This window comes from Podarcis bocagei, assembly GCF_964188305.1.
Source record: "Podarcis bocagei genome assembly, chromosome: 13".
NCBI lineage: Eukaryota > Metazoa > Chordata > Lepidosauria > Squamata > Lacertidae > Podarcis > Podarcis bocagei.
In genome coordinates, this window is record NC_138138.1 from 32,222,636 (window position 1) to 32,247,682 (window position 25,047).

The window sequence follows — 25,047 nt, forward strand, 5'->3', positions numbered from 1 at the left end:
CTCAAATGCTACCACAGTCAGTTAATTGTAGACCTCTTCACAAGGGTGGATTTTATCTATTAATGCACCCCAAATATAAGTCATGTTACCCAGCACCCATCTTCAGTGAGGGTGTCTCTCTCAGTCTCCTTTAGGTTTTTATTTTATTTTATTAAAAAGATAAATATAGGAAAAGTTTAACCAGCACTTATTTTCCATCAGCTACATTATTAACAAACAATTACAATTTGAGAATTTTCATGAAGGAGCAAATGCTGAAGTGAGCAGTGACAACTGGATAATTGTCTTCCCAGGAGATTTCCAGGCAATCAGTTTCCAGAGTCCTCCTTTGATATCCTTGTTTCGCATGCTATATATTATTGGATTCATCAATGGTGGCACAACACAATAGGCTACAGCAGCAATCAGATCCATTGGCGATGGAATCCTATTGACTGGCCGCATGTAGGCAAAGACACCAAAGAAGTAGAACATGGATAGTACAATTATATGGGGCAGGCAGGTAGAGAAGGCCTTCTGCCTTCCTTGTACAGAGGGGATTCTCATCACTGCTTTAAATATCTGCACATAAGATGCAAGGATGAAAAGGAAGCATCCAAAATATAAACAGCCAGTCAGACCAATAGCTCCAACTTCAAGAATATACAAGTCAGAGCAGGATAGTCTGAGCATCTGTGGTATTTCACAGAAGAACTGGTTGATGACGATGGAGCAGAAGGGACTTGCAAATGTGGCCCCAGTGTGCAATGTTGCTGTTAGAAGGCCAAATATCCATGCAAAGCATGCCAGTTGAATGCATCTGCCTCTGCTCATTACGGTTTCATAATGCAGTGGATGACAAATGGCAACGTAGCGGTCATAGGCCATGACTGTCAAGAGGAAAAATTCACATGCACCACAGAGAACAAATGAAAATAACTGGACAACACAATCAGCAAATAGGATCACTCTAGTCTTCATTAAGGAATTTGTCATGGCTTTGGGGATAGTGGCTGAAATGTATCCAAGGTCAACAATGGATAGATTTAGGACAAAGAAATACATTGGGGTGTGGAGATGGACATTGAGAACTACCGTGGTTATTATGAGAATATTTCCCATTAAGGCAACAAAATATATTATGAGAAACATTATGAAGTTTAGTTTGGGCAGTTCTTGAATCTCAGAGAAACCCACAAGTAGAAAGTATGTTAATGTGCTTGTGTTGGACATTTTCTCCTCAGGAAACTCAGCTGCTTCTGGAAAGGAAGATAGCCATGAAGTCAAGCAGAAAGTGTTAGACTATTTGGACAGGTCTCCGTGAAGGATTTTTCCTGTCTTTAATTTTTTAGTATAAATAACTCACAATTATTCATCAGGTTTTTTATGGGGAAAGTGAAGGAATTTGAAGAGATGTGAATTAAAGATGGGTACTTTTGTTAATATGTTAAATGAAACACTGAAAAGAATCATGTGATGAATTTAAAAAGACTAGCAGACTAGGGGGCAATCCTGTGGCAAGATCTACGGGGATGAGCAGTTTAGGATGTTGAAGAGCTCCAACACAGCTCCAGGTCAGTTGGCTGATTCTTTGCTCCTAACTTGGCTCAGTAAAATATAAGCTGGTTTAAGTCTTAAGAAGTGGGCATTCTTCCAAAGGGCAAAATCCTATGGCTTGTTCCTCCAGGATGCATGGAGTTTGGATCCAGCATATGTCCAGCTGAGCTGGTAGGTTCCTGGCTCAGTCAGGCTAGCAATTTCTGTAAAATGAAAGGGATTTATGAGAAATTCTACATCCATGAAAAAAGGAATGCTACTCAGTTGATTTACACTTAAAGTCATTATGCATTTTACAAATTCTATGTGAATTATCACAAGCTAATGTGTTGCTTTAGATAAGGTGCCTCTTTCACAGAAGGACACATGTGCAATAGTCCTCTCCCTACTTGTCTTTCCCCATCAACTGACATTCAGAGACAGTCTTATCTTCCATGAATTTGTCTACTCCCCTTTTTAAAGCCATGCAAGGAGGTGGTCATCTGTACTATGTGAAGAAGTATTTTCCATTGCCTTTTCTGAATCTTCTAACATCCAAAACTGGATAGCCCTCAGGTTCAAGTATTATGAAAGATGGAGAAACCTATTTACTTTCTCCACACCATGAATAATTTGATACAGTTCTGTTATGTACCCCCAACTCAGCTTTGTTTCCTAAGTTGAAACTCCTTCCCCCCCATCCAAAAATTATAACCAAACCCCAAAGGTTAGTTGTTCCTGAATCTTGAACATTTCGGTTGCCCTCTGTTTCAGCATATGAAAACAGGGTGCTGTTTGGTTGAAATAGCAAAGGAATAGCAAATGAAGACATATTTCTGAAATGGTGTGCTATTGAAGGACAAATAATAATGTAGAATGGGATAAAGAGTGGATGGGGGGTTAACAAATAGCATAATAATTGATTAGAGAGGTAGATAGCAAAGAAAATTGAGAAGTCCAATTGCAGAGTGAGAGAGAAATTGAGAAAACTTACTCTTTTTTCTTTATGATTTTCTTCCCTTAGTACATCATCAGTTTCTCTCTGCAGTGTCTTCATTCATAATGTACATCTAAAGGTTTGATATCCTTTCTTTCTCTACCTCTGACCAGTACAAGGGCAAGGGCACTGCATTGGAAGAAGCAATGTTAATTTCTCTTATACTATATTTGGTTGTATAAATTGGATCACAAATGTGTTCCCTGGAGACTGACAAAGCTCAGAAGTGAGACGCTTCTTAGTAATGACAACAACAAGCAAACCGCACACACAGCTTTATTGTGGCCCACAGACTCAAAATACACAGTACAACAATAGAATATACTTACTGTTATGAGGTGTAAGTTTGACCTTGCTAGCCAACAGGGGAGCTTTTTGGCCACGTTTTCTGCATGTTTTCATAAACAATTCATAAACCATCAAAAAGTATACAACCAATGTAAGCATTTCCACATAAATCATAATAAACAAAAGAATAATATCAATAACAGCAATTCCCCATCCCAAGAGTCTTTTCAGCGGCCTTAGGTGGAAAAGATCTGCAAAGCAGAAAGCAGGTCTTCCAGGACTTGTGTAACAATTTGTTTGTTTTTTTATGAACTTTATGTTGTAAAGACTCATTACAACTTCCTTTTTATTTCAACTTTAAATTTAAACATAACATGATTAAAGTTGGTCATTAAGGTGCCATTGGAATCTCTGTAATTTTTATACTAAAATTATTCAGTGTACAGCATTTGCCCAGTCCTTCTTATTCCTGGCTGAGAATCATGTCAAGGCTTGCTTTTCCACCTGTCATTCTATAACCAACAATGGGGACAGAGCACCTCTGCTTCAAGAATTAATTCTGTGTAGGGCACCAATGTACGATTTCCTCAAAAAGCAAATTCCACCCTCATAAGGATTTTCCTTAGGGCTACAGGAAAAAGAGAGCCAGTGTGGTGTAGTGGTTAAGAGTGATAGACTCGGAATCTGGGGAACCTGGTTCGAGTCTCCGCTCCTCCACATGCAGCTGCTGGGTGACCTTGGGCTAGTCACACTTCTCTGAAGTCTCTCAGCCCCACTCACCTCACAGAGTGTTTGTTGTGGGAAATCCATCTTACCTTGGATCTGCTGCTTATACACATTTGTTTGGCATATTCCATTCCATTCTCATTCCCATCAGATTATACAACTGCTTGCACTGTGGATCTGGAAAGTATAGCTGGTCTTGCATATGTGAAAGAAGATTATCCAACATATATTAGGAAAACAGACTATCACGGTGATGCATCCAACAAGAGAAAGGAACAAGATATTATTATTACTATAATTACTGGTTTATTGTCTATATTTCTTCCAAGATTTGTACAATTTTCTCATACTTTCAGTGATCTTTCAGTATTTCTCTATTAAGGTCTTTATATTTATGTAACTTTCACAAATTTAACTTGAGAAAGGATCTGCCAATTTATCTTCTATAATGAAATAAATGTGATACTGAAATCATCTACATTGTGCTCCAGGTCTCTGCTTCTGATTTCAAACTACAGTGGAAGTGTGGTTTTTTTTGGGGAAGGAAAATTATATATGCTCCTTCTGAAACAGTACTTAGAGATCCCCCCCCCCAGGAGCCCAGTCCAGATCATTTCCAAAGTACCAAGAGAATGATCATTATGTCTAAATTATTTGAGAGCCAAAGTGAGAAAAAGACGTTATGGAATGTCACTGTTTGCAGAGGACAAAGACGAATGTTCAGGATGGAGCTTTCAAATGATCCATCATGAGTGACAGACTCAGCATATTGCTGTCAGATATGCAGATCGGTCTACAAAGTTATCCTGAACTGCTTAACTTTGAAATGCATTTCAAATGAGTTCAAATATTAAAAAGGGGAGATCCCAGACCATGAAGTAATGTGATTAAAAGGCATTGTTGAAGATAATGAGTCTGGGTCCATCTCATACCTAGATGGAAAACAGCATGGAAATCCTATGTATCACATAATCTTTAGTGTGATCATTGAAGAGTGCCATCTTGAAAGAAAGGCGGTGTATAAATGTCAAGGCTTCAGGGGAATCCTATCCCTCCCCTGGCGGCAGCCAAAAAAGCAGATAAAGACGAAAAGTCCTTACCACATAATTTATTCAGTATTCACAGAGAGACAAAGAATGTAGTCTCTATTCAATGATGACATTGCTCCAAGTAAAGTTCCACCCCCCTACGTGTCCCCTATTCAATGTCACTCCATCAGTTAATCTCAGCTTTCTGCCTCTTAGCTCTCTCTTCTAATACCCTCGATGCCCATCTGGCCTTGGGAGAGGTGGGGTCAGGAATGCTTTCCAAGGACACTGAGTGTGTCAGCTGTCTCTCCCCTGGTACTTCTCCTTCTTCCTGCTGTTCCTCTTCCAGTATTTCCCAGCTTCTGCCCTCTGCAGCCTCTGAACTATGCCCTTCTGCAAACCACTGTTCTAAATCTATACTGTCCTCTTGTTCTCAGGAAGGTTCAGGAGAAGGCGGGAGGGCACCATTCCTCTTCAGTCCAGTTCCTGACAATAAATGTAATAGTGAAATTAAGAAGATTATGGGAACAGCTTCAGATATTCTTATTCTTCCCTCATTTCTCCCCCGACTGTTCCCTTGTTCCAGATATCCTGCTCCATATATCATTCCAGACATTTCATGTCCTTTGGTTTCTCTATCTTTGGTGAATTCCACCTTTGCAATGTTCAGTTGCTTATGCTCCCTCCCTATGTTCTATTTGGTGCCTTTTTCAATTGGAAAATCTATGATGTATCTGTGACATTGGGGATGAGATGAGAAGAAGCTATGCAGCTCCTTTCCTCCAGTTGTGCTATCATTGTTATGCCACATCAGCCTGCACCCCACCTCAACTCAACTGGTTCCACTTGCTAGCATGAAAGTAAAAGCTTTGGAGCAAATGAGGGGGAGAAATTCATCCCTCTGGTGTCCTCCAGGGATAGACATTGAGGTCACCCTTGGGGGGAAAAATTAATTGCTTTGGGAGGTAGAGAAATGTTCATTTTCACCCACCTTTAAAATGTATGTGTTTACAGTATCTATACTGAGAAATATAATTATAGTTCTGCTGATCTTAAATTTCTGTAGCTTTCAACAATTTATTGTATTTTCAGTAACCCTCAGATCTATTGTTGTAAATGGATTCATTCTCTGTGTTAAGCAATACCCACATTAATATTATTTGCTGAGAACTATATTCAATGAATATATAAGAAAGTACAGTTTCCTACAGAGTGCAAGGTCAGATTACTACATGGTTAGAGCTGACTTCATACAATCTAGGACTTTGATGCTGCACTACACATCCTCCAATAGGGTCTGTGTGATGTGAGCCTTGGATTTTTATGTATATAGGTGACTAATGTCAGTGGAAGATTAAAAGATCATTTTTAAAAATTAATTTTATTTATTTCATAAAATTTATATTGTGTTTGATTGTAGAAAACTTCAAAGTGGGTTACAGAAAGAATAAAACAGCAATATTACTAGTAATAACAATTAAAACTTTTTTAAAATTAAAAAACCCAGAAATAAACTGAAAACACGTCGCCATTTCAATCCTTTGTGTAGGCTTATCTAGCCAAAAATATTTTCAGCAGGCATCCAAAAGAGTACAGTGAAGGAACCTGCCTAATGTCAATAGGCAGGGAGTTCCACAGCATAGGTGCCACCACACTAATATATATATATTTCTTACAAATGCAGAACATATATTATGTGGCACCTGTAACAGTGATGAACTTTTGACAAAATGCATCCGTTGTTACTCATACTCAGGACTGAACTCAAAGGATTCAAATAACTTCAGTGCAATAGTTTAAATGGGTGAGGATGACTAGATAGATTCATACATGCATATACATATCTATGTTATGTCCCGTTTCATTCTGGCATTTGCCTATAAAAGTCCATTGTTTCTAATTAAACCTCACAGGGCTGGATACCGGATTCACAGTGGGAAAAGCTTCCTTATTTCCTGTAAGAAACAATGTACTGAAACATTTTGCAAAGTGCAACTTTGATGTCCCTGTTCCTCATGGTATAAATAATTGGATTCATCAGTGGAGGTACTACAGAATATAAAACAGAAATCACCAGATCCAGATCTGAAAGTGCACCTGAGACAGGCTTCAAGTAGGCAATGGCACCAGTACTTATAAATAAGGAGACAACAATGAGATGTGGTAGGCAAGTTGAGAAGGCCTTATTTCGTCCTTGAGTAGTAGGGATTCTGAGCACTGACTTGAAAATCTGCACATATGAAACAACTATGAAACCAAAACAGGTAAAGACTATAAATGCGCTGAAAGCAATAACTCCAACTTCAATGAGGTATAAATTATCACAGGAAATTTTCAGCAGTTGTGGGATTTCACAGAAGAACTGGTTGATGATGTTGGAGCAGAAGGTGATGGCAAAAGTGCTACCGGTGTGTAAGGCCGAGTAAAGAAGGCCAGCTATCCATGCACTGGCCGCCATCTGGATGCAGGCTTTCCTGCCCATCACTGTCTCATAGTGCAGTGGGTCACAGATGGCAACATACCTATCATACGCCATGCCTGTGAGCAAGAACAAATCTGAGATCAAGAAGAAGAACAAAGAATACACTTGTACAACACACCCAGAAAATGAAATCTCTCTGGTGTTCCAAAGTGAATTGATCATGGCATTGGGGATGGTGACAGAAATGGAACCAAGGTCAACAACAGATAAATTCACCAAGAAAAAGTACATGGGGGTATGAAGTTGTTGATCCAGGGTAACCGCTGAGATGATAAGAAAATTTGCTGTCAAGGCTGCCAAGTAAATCACTAAAAAAAGAGTGAAGTACAAAACGTTTTGCTCCCAGTTGTCAGAAAAATCCAAGAGAAGAAAAGTAGGAAGGACAGTTGAATTAGGCATTTTCTCCTAGAGATGTGGCATGGCTGCTGATACAAAAGAGAGAGAGAGAGATTATTTAATGCATGTATTCAGCAATTTATTAACATTTTTCATGATCTGTCACAATCAGTAACGACAGAAATGAAGCTATATATATATATATATATATATATATATATATATATATATGTAGGTTTTGGTGTCTTCGGGTGTCTTCCCGTGTAAGAGTTGGGGTGTCTAGGCGACGTTTCGACGAGGTCTCACTCGTCATCTTCAGGCTGGTGCTTTCGGCTTCTTGTTACTAGAACAGAGCAGGATCTCAGTGTTTGAGTTCCTATAAATACTGTTGAGGGGGTGTGGTGTATAGCCTCCAACGTTCTGGGCAGATAGGAAGTTCCTAGGTTAATGTGCCTTTTCTTCTTTTGTTCATTAATTACTTGAGGGATATCTTGAGTGATTACTTGAGTGATATTCTGAGTACCACTTAGGAGGGTCATTAGGTGTGGATTAGTTGCTAAAGCTTTCGTGTCTTGACCTCTTGACCTTGTGAAGAGTTTTTCTGAGAAGATGGCTGTACTGCACTTAGTTGTGCTCTGGCTTGGCTTCGTGTATAGGGGCGAGCTGTGGTTTTGTGCCCTGTGCCAGCCAGATCTGTGTAGGCTGGCACAGGGCACAAAACCACAGCTCGCCCCTATACACGAAGCCAAGCCAGAGCACAACTAAGTGCAGTACAGCCATCTTCTCAGAAAAACTCTTCACAAGCTCAAGAGGTCAAGACACGAAAGCTTTAGCAACTAATCCACACCTAATGACCCTCCTAAGTGGTACTCAGAATATCACTCAAGTAATCACTCAAGATATCCCTCAAGTAATTAATGAACAAAAGAAGAAAAGGCACATTAACCTAGGAACTTCCTATCTGCCCAGAACGTTGGAGGCTATACACCACACCCCCTCAACAGTATTTATAGGAACTCAAACACTGAGACCCTGCTCTGTTCTAGTAACAAGAAGCCGAAAGCACCAGCCTGAAGATGACGAGTGAGACCTCGTCGAAACGTCGCCTAGACACCCCAACTCTTACACGGGAAGACACCCGAAGACACCAAAACCTACATTCCTGTACCCGTGAAAATCTACGAAAGCAAATATATATATATATATATATATATAATGCTTTTGACTAGAAATACATAAAATTTTGCTGTGAATGATGTACCTGAGGTGTTGTCAAAACTTGCCAGGTTGTGGTTTACAACCTTCAAAGACTCAGCTGCTTAAGTCAAAGAAAAGGAAAGCATTTCAAAAGCCTGAAAATTCTTTTCTGATTCAGGGTAAAATCTGAACTGGGGAAGAACTGGAGAAGAACTCATGGACCCTCTCATTGCTCCTAAACACAGTTTCCTGCTACCCAAAAAGGAAACATGGGAATAAATGAAGTTACTTAACTTTGAGTCAGAACTTTGGTCTATCTAACTGAAAACTGTCTACATGGACTGGCAGCAGTTCTACAGATGTTCCAACAAGGATCTCTCCAGTCCCTACATGGGTATGCCAACTATGTGAAAAAAAGGATATAAATGTAAAAAGAAGAGTAAAAGACAGAAAATATGCTTTCAGGGACTTTGTTTTAGTCAATAAAAAGGCTCTCAGTTCATTAAAGTTTATGTTCCACAATGCCACAAAGTCTATGCCACAATTCTGTTAAACTTTAAAGTGCCACAGAAATCTATAGGTCATTTCATGTTATACATTTGAAAGCATATCCAAGCTCATTTGAAGCACATGACTTCCCCCCAAAGAACCTTTAAACATGTGCTTTAAGTGTGAGTTAAGTTTGCTTTCAGTGTATAGCTTGGATCTGCCCTATGTTGGTTTTCCTGCAACAAATTAGACACAACTAACATGTCTGGAAGTATGGCTTAACACTAAGTTTTTGGAAATGGTTACATTGAATAAATTTATAACATATAAAAAGCCCCCCTCCCCCACCTCTATTGTACCTATACATACCAGTAAAGGATACAGTCCTTTTCCTTCAATGGGGATGACCAATATGCTGCCAACTTTGTTTATTCCCACATATTCCAATGACATTTGCTGGAAAGGAGGCCTGCTGTCCACTTATGAGTAATCCTGATCTAATAAACTCTATTCGTTGGATAACAATTCTTTCAGCAATTTTTATTTTCAAAACTATATAGATCTTAATTCTGATCATAAAACAGGAGATGGTTTGATTATTGAATTATATGTGTCATTAAAGAATCAGTATTTGGAAGCTAGTGACTATTTTAGCTAATATATCTAAATTAAGTGTTGAATCGTACAGCTGATTCTTCAGAGTCACTATTTGGTGGGGAGGGACACAGGTGCACATAGTGTGCTGAAAAAGGGCACCCCCCCCCCGAGTCTAACAAATGAGATGAGATGAAGAGATTTGTGAAAATTAAAGATAACATACGTTTGTGTTCCTGTGAGGAGATAAGACACTGTGTATGCTTTTATGTGTAAGAGAAAGTAGAAGAAGTTTGCATTCAGCAAAAGAGAAGTGTGCATACACAGGGCATTAACCCAGACATTTAAATAGTGCAAGTGTGTGCACTCAGAAGTAGATCCCACTGTGTTCAGTCAGCTATATTCACGTACCAAAATGCAAGCTGCATGTGCTTAAGTAAGGGTGCAATCCTATGTACACATATCTGGCAGTCAGTCACATTGAATTTAAAGGGGATTGCTTTTCAATAATCACAGATCTTTTGCTTTCTGTATGGAGTCCATACCACATGAACAGATGCATGCAGAAACCAGGTTACTGCACTTTACCATAAAAATACAGCAGCTACAGAATATTTACTGCCAGTATTAAGCAATCCAGAGACATCCCAGTTTTGAAATGGTAGGTTGTGATTTTTTGATGCTGACACTTGACAGTTATACACTGCTTAACACGTATATAAAATATTTCAAGGGTTCAGACTGCTTCACAAATGTTATCTAGGTAATGCTTACAACAATTGAAATATCTAGGCTGCAGTTGCTTTCTCAATGTTAAAGTGAGTTTAGCAGATGTAAGGAGAGGATGTTGTGATGGATTATGTCAGGCCACCTGCCAAGTTTTCTACATTGCAAATTATTCTCTGGCATTTCCTACTGCATGACAATTGGGAAAACACTAGTAGGGAGAGTTTATTCTTTCCTTCTTTTTTACCTTTGCATGCTGCATTGTCATTAGTCTTGCTTGATTTCTTCATTTGTATTTCATGAAAATAAAGTCAAAATCTCTAAAACGAGTTTCTTGATTTTCCGTATCTTCTGTGTGGTAAATATGTACCTTGTAGTGACAAGGTTTTATGACTCTACACTCTGCATATGTTCTTGGAGAAACAACAAATCCCAGTAGCATTCAATAGTAGTGGTCCCAAGAGAAATTATCTATGGATCGAAATATGTCTCATGTAAAACACATGAGAAGTGTTCCTATTTTTATGACAAAGGAGCACTGTGCTCTCCCCAACATATATTGCATCACATACAAGGTCGATATTCTGTGTGGAAAACAATAAATGTAAAAGCCTGGCCAGCATGATTCTTCCACTTAAGAAAAAAAAAGTGAGGGACGCTGCACAAATTAGGACATTTCAAACAATCCAAACCTCACATATGATGCACATAGTGGACGCTTGTGACTGATATTATTCTATTATCACATTGTAGTGTAGCCCAGAGATTTCATGACCTTGACTTCAATGTGGTTGAAAATTCAATTAGGTCAACTTTACCTCCATTAATTCCTACCACCATACATATTGATTAATAGTAAAGTCTTCTGTCCATGTCCATGTTAGTCTCCCCACTGTGATCACATATTGGAATAATATTTCATAATTCCTTTTTTTTTTTTTAGTTATATATCCTTTAAGTTCTTTAAGTTACACCCAGTTCTGTATATTCAGGGTTTTCCCAGATCTTGTCCCACTTAAATGGAGTCAGCAGTGATATTTTTCTAGAAAAAGAGGTGCTGGAACTCACCATGAACCCCTCCCTTGCAATAGCAATGGTGCCCACCTGATAGGTGCTGGAACTGAGTTCCAATGAGTTCCGGTTGAAGAAAAGCCCTGGGGTCAGGATGTACCAGAGTCCTGAAGGGAGCTATATATTTGGTGCTGGCCACATACCAGGAAAAGGGCATCTGATTGGTTATATTTCGACACCTGTTGACAATTAAAAAACCCCCAAAAAACCTATTGTCTTGGGAAGTGTAAATTAGGAAGCTTTGCCTTTAAATGCAAATTGCTCCAAATCTTTTCCCCATTTCTATGATCAGCTAACAATTGCTTCTGCGGCATTTTATATGTAATTTGAATGTGATCTATTATTTTTCAATTTCCTCATGTGAAGACTTTAAATTACTTTAAATCATATGTCTGAAATTACTGTAAGTTACTTGGTACAAAGCTGAAGACCTGTCTTACCCACAGCCTTATTCAGCTTGACTCTATGCTATAGATTTTCTAAGCAAAAGGGAATGGGAAGTGACCTTGCTGGCAGGTACTGGCAAGACTGAGAAGCACTTCTATCAATTAAGTGAGGCAAGTGAGGGCTTCTCTAAAACCATGCTGAAAAACTTCTATCAATGTTCTTTGATCTAACATTGACATTTGGTGGGATGGAGTATATTCTACAAGTTTTGGCGGATTATTCAGCAGTGGCCATTACCGCATAGAGCTAGGCTTTCGCAGCAGTCCATGCTCTGTTAACCTTCTTATTGAACGCTGCATTGCATTACACATGGTGTTGCCCTTGAATATGACTAAGAAGCCTTAGTTGGTGCAGAACCTGGCTGCCAGATGGAGTCATGTTACTCCAGTTATAAGTGGCTGGCACTGGAACTTACCTTTGTAACTACCCATATTAGCCTGCTTGTCAAATACATTCTTAGGTTAATAATAATAATAATAATAATAATAATAATAATAAATTTTATTTATATCCTGCCCACCCCAGCCGAAGCCGGGCTCAGGGCGGCTAACAACAATCAAATAATCAAACAATCAAATAATCAAACATTCTAAAAACATTTCATTATAAAAATTAATTAAAACCAAATTAATGGCAACCGTTAAGCAAAATTCTGTGCAGGTTGCCAGAGGAGGGAGTCAGGCTGGGCCCTGACCAAAGGCCTGGTGGAACAACTCTGTCTTGCAGGCCTTGCGGAAAGATGTCAGGTCCCACAGGGCCCTAGTCTCTTGTGACAGAGCGTTCCACCAGATTGGAGCCGCAGCCGAGAAAGCCCTGGCTCTAGTTGAGGCCAGCCTAACCTCTCTGAGGCCTGGGACCTCCAGGATGCTTTTATTTGCAGACCGTAGGTTCCTCTGTGGGGCATACCAGGAGAGGCGGTCCCGTAGGTACGAGGGTCCTAGGCCGTATAGGGCTTTAAAGGTTAAAACCAGCACCTTAAACCTGATCCTGTACTCCACCGGGAGCCAGTGCAGCTGGTATAGTACCGGATGAATGTGATCTCGCAGCGAAGACCCCATAAGGAGTCTCGCCGCGGCAATCTGCACCTGCTGGAGTTTCTGGGTCAGTCTCAAGGGCAGCCCCACGTAGAGCGAGTTACAATAATCCAGTCTGGAGGTGACCTTTGCGTGGATCACAGTGGCTAGGTCAGGGCGAGAGAGATAAGGGGCCAACTGCTTAGCTTGGCGGAGATGAAAAAATGCCGCCTTTGTTATAGCTGTAATCTGCGCCTCCATAGAGAGGGAGGTATCGAAGATTACACCCAAACTCTTAACAGACGGTGCTGGCACTAATTGCACCCCCGCAAGAGATGGGAGTTGCCCCCCCAATCCCATATCATCCCGTCCCAGCCAGAGGACCTCTGTCTTTGAAGGATTTAACTTCAACCGGCTTCCACGTAACCATCCAGCCAAAGCTTCCAAACATCTGGTCAGTGTGTCTGCTGGGGCCGAGTCAGGATGGCCATCCATCAACAGATAGAGTTGGGTGTCATCGGCATACTGATGGCAACCCAGCCCAAAACTCCGGACAAGCTGGGCGAGGGGGCGCATAAAGATGTTAAAAAGCATCGGGGAGAGTATCGCACCCTGAGGCACTCCACACACCAAGGAGTGGCGCGATGACAATTCCCCCCCAAGCGCCACCCTCTCTCCCCGACCAGAGAGAAACGAGCACAGCCATTGAAGGACTGTGCCCTGGATCCCCACGTCGGCAAGGCAGTGGTCCAGGAGTTCGTGATCGACCATGTCGAAGGCTGCTGACAGGTCTAGAAGAATCAGCAGCCCCGACCCTCCTCGATCCAGCTGCCTGCGGAGATCATCTGTTAGGGCGACCAGAGCCATCTCGGTCCCATGACCAGCGCGGAAGCCGGACTGGAATGGTCTTTTGCTGAGTCCTGTCCTCAGCAGAGCTGCTTTGTTTGTTTATTGTTATGTGTTTTGTATTTTTATAATGTAGACCACCCTATGAACTTGGGCTGAAGGGCAGAACATAAATTTAATAAAATATAATAATTTGCAAGCCCAGTCGCATTGTTGCCAACCCCTGGCTCAGTCTCTACATGTAAATATGATTAATAATTCAGAAAAACAACTATCTGGATTTTAAATGGCCACAACTTTATCCATTACAGATATAGGTGGAATTTTGGCTCAGACATTGAGTGCATATCCATTCCAGCCTCCTGTTGGAGGACTGGAACCACAATCAAGTCATGGATGCCAGTGGTCTTATGAATCATTGACCTAGCATTGCACAGCAACACCTTCAGGTCATGTGGGTTTCCCTTGTTGATTCCAGTTTCCAACCGGTCAAGACCAGACCCAGAGGCAGGGATAGTCTTCAAACAATGACTAAGCCTGCCTCCTTGGTAATAACATAGTCTGGTCTTAGCGCAACTCCTCCTCCTACCCATGATCACTGAGATTGGATGTCCCAGTGAATCCCCCCCTTTGGAACTTGCCCCATAACTTTCTCAAATGAGAGAGATAAAGGATGCAGAGCCCTCAAATATTCCACAGTACTACCCCACAATATATTTCATTCCTAGTATTGTGTATTGTCTGCAGCATGAAGTTTCAGATTCAATACATTACTTTAAAATATATTATTATCAAATAGAAACCAATATATGCACAACGTCCTTCAACCGAATCAAACCTTTTCTAACTGAACAAGATAATCAAATGACCTTCTCTTAGGATTTACTGACACAGTTAAGTCTGATTGCACTACATTTGAATGTGTTGGAGGTGAAATAGACAATCTTAAAAGTGGTAGAAGGAGAACAATGGATGGATAACATAGAAAATTGGATGAAGGGATCACAGAGCAATCCCTAAGAAATATTAAAATGATTTCAGTTCAAGCTGAAAAAATGTAGGGCCAACCATTCACATGCAGAAACAGATACAACGTGGTTTTTATAGAACTCTAAATATACTTTTAGAAGAATGCCCTAAATGTAAGAGTTTCCACAAAGCAGTTTGGATTTCTTTGTTTCTCATGCTGTAGATGAATGGATTCAACATAGGAGGAATTATGGTATATATAACAGAAAAAACTATATCCAGATCAGAAGAAACACTACTGGGAGGCCGTGCATAGGCAAAGATTGAAGTGAACACAAACACAGTGACAACTGTGAGGTGGGGAAGGCAAGTTGAGAGGGTTTTTTTCTTACCATGTACTGAAGGAATTTTGCGCACTGCAGCAAACACCTGCATGTATGTTATGGTGATGAAAATGAAGCATCCTATTCCTATAAAACACCCTATCAAAATAAACCCTGCTTCAACTAGGTAAATGTTAGAGCAGGAGAGCTTCAGTAACTTTGGGATTTCACAGAAAAATTGATTGACAGTGTTTGAACAGAAGGTGTTTGCAAACGTGCCACAAGTGTGCAACATGGCATAAAGAAGACTTGTAATCCACACAATGACGATCATCTGAATACAAGCTGCTTTGTGCATTATAGTCTCATATTGTAATGGGTGGCAGATGGCAACAAACCGATCGTGTGCCATTACCGTTAGAAGGGAAAGGTCTGATGCTGCAAAGAAGAAGAAGAAGAAAACTTGAACCACACACCCAGAATATGAAATTGACCTGCTGTTCATGATGGAATTGACCATAGATTTGGGTATGATGGCAGAAACGGAGCCAACATCCATCAGTGCCAGGTTTGTTAGGAAAAAATACATAGGTTTGTGCAGATGATGATCAAGGGCTACCACTGCAATGATTAGAAGATTCCCAGCCAGGGTTGTCAAGTAGAATCCTAAGAACAGAAAGAAATGTAAGATCTGTAGTTCTCGTACGTCTGAGAATTCCTTCAGCAGAAACATGGAAATGGATGTAAGATTGCTCATTTTGTCTTCAGTACTTGCATTCATTCTGTAGAAGGAAGAAACTGGGAAGTGTTAATATGGCAATATTAACTGGTTATTTAAAACAGGTTTATTCATATTTCACTATAAACTCCATCAGATTTTGCTTTGAAGAACAGTTGTGAAACAGTTGTGCATAGTGATGACACCAAAACATTCCATTTGTAAGCTATATCTCATACATTTTTTATTATTAAATGTATTAAGAAGCGCAGTTTCCACCCAATAAACATTAATATTCTTTTGTAATACAAAATAATATTAAATATATGATAATTTGAAATTTTCATTTCTGTTGGTTTTCTGAATATTTCTGAGACTCTACAGCTGCAAATAGAACAGTTTAAGTGCATTATACAAAGCTGACACTAATGGTGATAGTGAACTTATGGAAAATTCAATATATTTTTCAAAACGTATTTTTAAAAAAGCATTTTCAGAGCATTTTTTAATATGTGTATAGATTCCACTTTAGTAAACCCACAGTAAACTTGAGCAGATAGGGTCTTTTCAACCACTTCTTTTAGTTCCTTTACCCCAAAAGAAAGCTCCTATTGGGGAGTAAATTCAAATACAGACCTCAGCTACATAGCCATGGCAGGACTTCTATCCATCCATTCTCTCTCCCTCTCCCACCTTCACTCCCTGCCCATCTCTCCCCCCCTCTCTCTCTCTCTCTCACACACACACACAAACACACAAACACCAATGATTGGCACTGACTCATAGCTGTCAAAAGTTTTCAATAAAAAAGATGCCGTACCATTTTAGCTTATCCCCGCATAGAAGTTATTGAAGGTTAGTGTGGGGGGAGATGAAGCTCCTACTCAAACCCTTATCCATAGCATGGTTAGTTCATTGTGGATTTGGTGCAAGTCATCCTTGGAATGTTTCTGGAGCATATACACAGGGTTGTCCTCATCAAAATACCAGTCAAAATAAAGGCAAAGGGACCCAGTCGCAGATGACTCTGGGGTTGTGGCGCTCATCTCGCTTTATTGGCCAAGGGAGCCGACATACAGCTTCCGGGTCATATGGCCAGCATGACTAAGCCGCTTCTGGCGAACCAGAGCAGTGCACAGAAACGCCGTTTACCTTCCCAACGGAGTGGGTCCTATTTATCTACTTGCACTTTGACGTGCTTTCGAACTGCTAGGTTGGCAGGAGCAGGGACCGAGCAACGGGAGCTCACCCTGTCGCCAGGTTCTACTGTATGAGGGTTAGGCTAGTTTAAATAGGGTTTCAAAATCTAGAAACAGTTAACAAATTAGACATTCTGTAAAGTAGAAAACTGCATCATAATTATGATTTTTTCAGTATATTTGAGACCACATGAAACTCGATAGATGACTGGAAATGAAAAAAGTGACCAGCACCTCTAGATTACATCAAAATAAGAAAAAATATTCAACCCCCGTAAATCAATTTGACATACCTTTATTTGGAAAAATCAGTTTCCCTTCCAGCTTCGTTAGGGTTCAATTTTCTGATCTTATGAGAGTCCCTGCATTTTCCCAGCCCACCACATTGCCCTTGCTGTGGCCCTTAGTATAGAATGTGTAACTGATTTTTTACCTATGTGAAGACAGCCTATATAACAATAGAATTCACTAAATGTTGCATCAACAAATAGTGACAACACACATGGGAAAGTGAGTTATTCTGAGTTTCTTTTGCCTTTTTGGGATCTTAACCCCAAGAGTGCAGCACAGCTGATCTGAAAACATTGTTCAAACTCCTCAAATTAATGTTACTTTTTCCAAATTTGTGGAAGAAGGAAAAAAATAACAATTATAATATGTTCCTCAATGCATGAAAAATGATGACACTTGTGGTGAGCCTAGCATTATGTCAGAATTATTTAATAATATTCAAATATTGTTTCCATTTCTGGATAGAGATAAATTTTCATGGTAATCCATGTTCTGGTAACCTCCTGGTTGAATCACAATATTCGGTTATACATAGGACTGCCCACGAATATGACCCAGGAGCCTCAGTTAGTGCAGAACTTGGCTGCCAGAATTCTTACTGGCTCAACCAGATGTAGTAATTTTATTCCAATTATAAGCGGATGGCACTGAAACCTACGTTTGAATTGCCGCTTCCCATGCCTTTCTCTCTACCCCAAAAAGAACTTTGATTATAACCTTTTCCTGAATGCTACCTAAATAGAGGAGCATTTTTATGCAGTAAAGAGAGAGGATTCACTAAAGAGAAAGTTCGGAGAGCTGGGGTCTCCTAACAGCTCTCATATTGTTCTGCAAATCATATTTTCCAGGATTCTGTATAGGAAAGCCATTGGTCTTGAAGAGTGTTAAGAGAGCTCTATATGTATGGTGTAAATGAAATGGTTGCATTTTTAATTTTTAATTTTTAAAAGAGGGAGGTTATGGATTCTCATGTGTCAATTGTACTGAAAGAAAAATGGGTATGAATGACCCATCAGGGCATAGCCATATCTCTGAAGTGTAGCCAGACTGTGATTGTTTGGAACCAAAGAAAGAGTAAAAAGGAAGGCCTGGTGGCAAAGGGAAACTGTACATTCCCAGAAAAAACTATCCAAGCATCAACCAGGTCTACTGTATTCCCAGGGTTATTTCATTTTTGTCTTACAAAGAACCTTTGCAATCCCACTTGTATTGCCCCCAGCTCCGGGAACAAGGCTCAATTTAAGAAGGTGAACAAACTGAATAAAACAATGTTCTGAGATTTACAAAATGACCACAACTTTATTAATTTAAGATGTAGGTAGGATTTAGCATAGGCCTTGGGTGTATATCTCTCTCAGCTCCCTGTTGGAGGACTGAAGCATGACAGGGTCGATCATGGGATACATTGGTCTATGTCTATGACAAGACGCAAGCGAACAAATTATGGAGACATTCAGAATAAAGTTGAGGCAAAAGGAGGAATTTGTGCCAAAGTTGCCTGATATGCATTCATCCATTGTTCCATTTTTCTCTGTACTCTGCATTGACTTCCATTGTCTCTCTGGGCCTTCGGACAGGGCATCATTCCTTGCCCTGCTTGGAGATGCCATGTTTTAAACCAGGAGCTGCCTTCATGCAAAACAGATGTTCTACAACAGATTATAGAGGGGAAATCACATACAGAAGCTAAAGCACCCACATGCCTTCTTATAGAATTTTGCATATAGTTTCTGAAGAATGCAAACATCTAAGAGTTTCCACAAGGCAGTCTTGATTTCTTTGTTTCTCATGCTATAGATAAATGGATTCAATGTGGCAGGAATTATAGAGTACACCACAGCAAAAGCTATATCTAGATCAGAAGAAGCTTCACTGGGAGGCCTTGTATAAGCAAACACTCCAGTGAACAGAAACACAGAGACAACAGTGAGGTGGGGAAGGCAAGTAGAAAGGGCTTTTTTCTTACCATGGACAGAAGGGATTTTGCGCACTGTAGAAAAGATCTCCATGTATGTTATGATGATGAAAATGAAACAACCAAGTCCTATACTACAGCTTAGCACAAGAAATCCAACTTCCACTAAGTAAAAGTTAGAACAGGAGAGCTTCAGTACCTTTGGGATTTCACAGAAGAATTGATTGATAGAATTAGAACAAAATGTGTTGGCAAAGGTGCTCCCAGTATGTAATATGGCATAAAGAAGGCTAATAATCCACACAATGGCTACCATTCGAATGCAGGCTCCTTTGTGCATAATTGTTTCATAGTGGAGTGGATTGCAAATGGCTACATAGTGGTCATGTGCCATTATAGTAAGTAAAGCATAGTCAGATGCTCCAAATAGGATATAAAAGAAAACTTGAGCAACGCATCCAAAATAAGAAATATATCTGCAATTTAGGAGGGAAATAGCCATTGATTTGGGTACCATGACTGAAACTGTTCAAGATCCATGATAGCTAAATTCAGTAGAAAGAAGTACATAGGTTTGTGAAGGTGATGATCAAAAACAATAGCAATAGCAATGAGAAGATTCCCTATTATTGCTGTTAAGTACAATACCAGAAATACGAAGAAGTGTAAGATTTGCAGTTCTCGAACATCTGAGAATTCCAGCAGCAGAAAGACAGAAATGGATGTAAGATTGTGCATTTTGCTCACATGCTACCTGTAAAAGGAAGAAATCAAGAATTTTAAGCCTGCAGATATTGAACAACTGATTTTATTTAAACAGGGCTCGTTTAATTTAACAATCAAATGCATCTGATTTTACTTTGCATACTTTCCCATGGGAAAACAATATGATCGTTCTTTTTCCACTCACTATGTCCGCTCCTTTCCCTACTACACCTGCAGCAGATGTGTGCATTACGACATGTTTCTATATCCATGAGCATAGGCCAGTTGCCTCATTGATGCCAGGAAACGTGCCCACCCACCCCTCCACAAAATGAGTGGCATGTTTGATCCCATCTCTATACCTACCATAGAAAGATTACTGGAAATCGGGCCCAACTCATAGCTTTCCAAAGTTGTCATTAAAAAAGGATGCTGTACCATTTCAGCTTATTCCCACATAGAAGTAACTGAAGGGTAGTGTGGGGAGAGATGAAGCTCGTACTCACACCCTTATCCATAGCATGTTTAGTTCATTGTGGATTTGGTGGAAGTCATCCTTGGAATGTTTCTGTAGCATTTACACAGGGTTGTCTGCATCAAAATGCCAGCCTGTACTTTTTCTTCCTGCCATCCACATTTCCCCTTACCACAGAAGATCTGTAGCAAAATCTGTAATAATAACCCATCGTACATTTGCAGTCACTGCTGGGGTGCAAATTCTTTGGCACGTTTTGGGGGTGGTGGGCAGTTGGTCAGCTTTGGGCTGACCTTTCAGTGACTGATCCCTATTGTCCTGCCCTCCTTTCATTTCTTCCTTGCATTAGCAGATTTGCACAAGATGTGTACTAATGAAAATTAATGCTTGGTACTGTTTGCTCTTAAAGAGGTGATCTAATATGTCTACCACTATTTCTCTAAACCAATTAATTCCCCTTTCCTTGGAATTGGTGTATGTGTCTGACTAAGTGAAAAAGCAGCATGGACTCCAGGAAGCAGCATGTATGTGCATGTGATTCTGCTCATGTGACACATCCTGGTACCTCCACTGCTGCATTGCAGCATTTATTTGAGCAGGCACTGAGCAAAAGCTAGGTTGAACAGAGAGCAAGCAGCAGCAAATATAAGAGAACAGATCTGGGTTTATGCTATGTGACCTGCCCAGTGCCTCATCACTAGTCTGCTGCCTTGATATGTGGTTCCAGATGTTGTCTTATCCCTAGTCTTTAAGAAGGGAATGGGGTGTGGGGAGGATTTCTGCCTTCATCTCAGCCAGCAAAAGTTCTCGGATCAACCCTCACTGGCTGGGTGATGGTCCTAGACTAATCTGGATTTCTGTTCCCAGAAGCAACAAAAAAAGTGATGAAAAAGTAACAGCCCAAGAGCAATTTAGGGAGAGTAAAAGGGAATGATGAAAACAAAGAAAGAGTATCATAGATTGATCACCATTGGTATCATAAGATTATTGGTTCAAAAATAAAAACTTACATTGGCTATTTAAAAAAGGTATGTTTCTTTATGGGTAGGTGAAGTTTTTTGTTTAGCTATTGTAGATCATCAGTATTTACACATTCATAGAATCATCTGAGAAATTTCCATACTTTCTTGGTACTTCCCGGAATATTGTGCAGCTGTTTCATTTCTAAATGGGTCTTGTAAAGCTATATGTGCAGGACGTTAATTGGAAATGTACTTTGACACTGTGGGATATTGCTCCCATTCATCCAAAACAGCTCATTAGAATCAGAACTCCCCTGCCCCAGTTATTGCTTCCCCAGTTTTCATCATAAACATTAAAAAATAGTTAATATGAGCTTTCTTGTGACTGATGCAGCATTCCAGATCCCACTGCATTTTGTAGTGAGCTCTTTCCTTCTGCCCCTTGCAGACCCATATGCAGACTGGAAGAAGAAGAAGAAGAAGAAGAAGAAGAAGAAGAAGAAGAAGAGGAGGAGGAGGAGGAGGAGGATAAGTTGTTGTTTGGATTTGATATCCCGCTTTATCACTACCCAAAGGAGTCTCAAAGCGGCTAACATTCTCCTTTCCCTTCCTTCCCCACAACAAACACTCTGTGAGGTGAGTGAGGCTGAGAGACTTCAGAGAAGTGTGACTAGCCCAAGGTCACCCAGCAGCTGCATGTGGAGGAGTGGAGACGTGAACCAGGTTTCCCAGATTACGAATCTACCACTCTTAACCACTACACCACACTGGCTCTAACTATGAGGATTAATGCACAAATCAGTGAGCCAATCAATGCATGGTTTGACAACAGTACTTAAGAAGTGGTCTGAAGACTTCCTTCTTTCTTTCAGAAACATTTTTAAATTCCTTGGGGCTGCCAGTAAAGTCAGCAATACATCAATAAAAGGTCATTTAAATGCTTCCTGGAAGTGACAGTACATCCAATCATGTATATAGAGATGCAGCCAGCCATATTTTTTTTGCTCCCAATAATTGCTCAAGAAGAGACTATCCAGAAAGGATTATAAAGAACTGCTTGATGAATAGAAACCTCCTCCCACATACGATTCCCCAAGAAGAAACAGCACAGTAATACTGTAAGCATGCTCAGTAAGTCCTTGCCTCACCTAGATCCAGTCCCAAATAAATTTGAGGGCTAGGCTACATTAAATAAGCTTTTAAAATTTTGAAACAATTAACAAGTAAGACATTTGGAAAAGCAGAACGGTTTAAGGATGGCTGCATCATTACTCTGATGTATCAAGTATACATGAGACCACATGAAACTCGATAGATGACTGGAAATGAAAAAAGTGACCAGCACCTCTAGATTACATCAAAATAATAGAAAACTACTCAACTCAGTAAATCATTTTGACATACCTTTATTTATTAGAATAAGTTTCTCCTTCATCTGCTTTAGGCTCAATTTTCTAATGATTTGAGAGTCCCTGCATTTTCCCAGCCAACCACATTACCCTTGCTGTGGCCCTTAGTATAGAATATGTAACTGATTTGTTGCCTTTATGAAGACTGCCTGTGTTACAGTAAAATTCACTAAATGTTGCATCATCTAATAGTGACAGCACGCATGGGAAAGTGAGTTATTCTGAGTTTCTTTTGCCCTCTTGGGATCTTGTTCCCAAGAGTGCAGCACAGCTGATCTTAAAACATTGCTTAAACTCCTCAAATTAATGTTGCTTCTTCCACATTTGTGGAAGAAGGAAAGAAATAACATCTACAATATGTTCCTCAAGGCATGAAAAATGATGACACTTGTGGTGAAACTATGACTAGCATTTCATCAGAATTATTTAATAATATTTAAATATTGTTGCCATTTCAGGATAGGGATAGACTTTCATAGCAATCCATGTTCTGGTAACCTCCTGGTTGAATAACTGCATTGGATTATACATAGGACTGCCCACAATTATGGCCTAGGAGCCTCAGTTAGTGCAGAACTTGGCTACCAGAATTCTACCTAATACAACCAGATGTAGTAATATTATTCCAATTGTAATAGGATGGCACTGAAACCTACCTTTGAATTGCTACTTCCCACACCATTCTCTCTAACCCAAATTTTTTTTTTGATTACAACCTTCTGCCAAGTGCTACCTAAATGAAGATGCATTTTGTATGCAGTAAAGAGAGAGGATATACTAAACAGAAAATTTCCTAACAGCTCTCATATTGTTCTGCAAATCAGACTTTCCAGGATTCTGTGGAGGAAAGCCATGGATCTTTTTTCTTACTATGAACCGAAGGTATTCTGTGCACTGCAGCAAACATCTGCATGTATGTTATGATGAAAATTAAGCATCCTATTCCTATAAAACCCTAGCAAAATAAACCCTCCTTCAACTAGGTAAATGTTAGAGTAGGAGAGCTTCAGTAATGTTGGAACTTCACAGAAGAACTGATGGACATCATTTGAACAGAAGGTGTTTGCAAATGTGCCACAAGTGTGTAGCATGGCATAAAGAAGACTTGCAATCCACACAATAGTTATCTAAATACAAGCTGCTTTGGGCATTTTTGTCTCATATTGTAACGGGTTGCAGATGGCAACAAAGCAATCATGTGCCATTACTGTTAGAAGGGAAAGGTCTGACCCGATAAAGAAGACGAAGAACAAAACTTGAATCACACACCCAGAATACGAAATTGATCTACTGTTCATGATGGAATTGACCATAGATTTCGGTATAATGGCAGAAACAGAGCCAACATCAATCAGTGCCAAGTTTGTTAGGAAAAAATACATAGGTTTGTGCAGATGATGATCAAGCACTACCGCTGCAATGATCAGAAGATTCCCAGTCACCGTTGTCATGTACATTCCTAGGAACAGAAAGAAGTGTAAGATTTGTAGTTCTGGAACTTCTGAGAATACTTTCAGCAGAAAGATGGATATGGAAGTAAAATTGCTCATTTTGCCTTCATTAGTTGCATTCATTCTGTAGAAGGAAGAATCTGAGAAGTGTTAACGTGTCAGTATTCATTAACCAGTTATTTCAAACAAGTTCCTCATTGTATCTTTCCTACATTTATGTGGAATATTTACCAGGTAACCATTGCTCATTTTAAAGTCAAACAGTATGATGACAGTTGAATCAGCAGCATCATGTTTCAAGTATATATGAGACCACTTGAATATGGACAGATGATAGGAAAAGAAAAACTTGATATACATCTCAAGATTCTATCAAAGAACTACCCAATCCCATTAAATCATTTTGAAATACCTTTGATGGCAAGATTCAATTTCCCTTACACTTGCTTTCAGGATACAATTTGTTAAAGATGTGCAAGTCCATGCATCTACTCCATGAAGTACTTTCAACCTTCCTGTGCCCCTTGCCACAGAACATGTAACTGATGTTTTTTGGTCTTTGAAATGTCTGCATATGTAAGGATGCAGGAAAGCAAATTATTTTTAGACTGTTTTGTCAACTTGGAATTTTACTCCCAAGTTGATGAAACAGCTGATCAGAAAACATTGTTGAAACTCTTCAAGTTCATGTTGCTTCTTCTACTTTTTTTAGCAGGCATGATGAAATAACAAATGCAAGAAGTGATTGAAAACAGGAAAAATGTTCACAAGTGGGCTGACATTTGTATGTACAGTGGTACCTCGGGTTAAGTACTTAATTCGTTCCGGAGGTCCATACTTAACCTGAAACTGTTCTTAACCTGAAGCACCACTTT

The 25,047-nt window shown here is 39.8% G+C and overlaps 3 protein-coding genes across 3 annotated transcripts; all 3 read right to left on the bottom strand.

Annotated features, from left to right (window-relative positions):
• Positions 1-237: 237 nt before the first annotated feature.
• LOC308571760 (olfactory receptor 14A2-like) lies at positions 238-867 on the bottom strand (the record flags this gene model as incomplete). The annotated part of the gene is made up of 1 exon (XM_081167390.1): positions 238-867. The coding sequence occupies one exon, from the start codon at positions 865-867 to the stop codon at positions 238-240; it is 630 nt and encodes a 209-aa protein (XP_081023516.1).
• Positions 868-6,502: 5,635 nt separating this feature from the next.
• On the bottom strand, positions 6,503-15,804 carry LOC308571761 (olfactory receptor 14A16-like; the record flags this gene model as incomplete). Its single annotated transcript, XM_081167391.1, has 2 exons — positions 6,503-7,076; positions 15,446-15,804. 2 exons carry the CDS (start codon positions 15,802-15,804, stop codon positions 6,503-6,505), a joined length of 933 nt encoding a protein of 310 aa, XP_081023517.1.
• Positions 15,805-18,928: 3,124 nt separating this feature from the next.
• LOC308571762 (olfactory receptor 14I1-like) lies at positions 18,929-24,271 on the bottom strand (the record flags this gene model as incomplete). The annotated part of the gene is made up of 2 exons (XM_081167392.1): positions 18,929-19,567; positions 23,930-24,271. 2 exons carry the CDS (start codon positions 24,269-24,271, stop codon positions 18,929-18,931), a joined length of 981 nt encoding a protein of 326 aa, XP_081023518.1.
• Between the last annotated feature and the right edge of the window lie 776 nt (positions 24,272-25,047).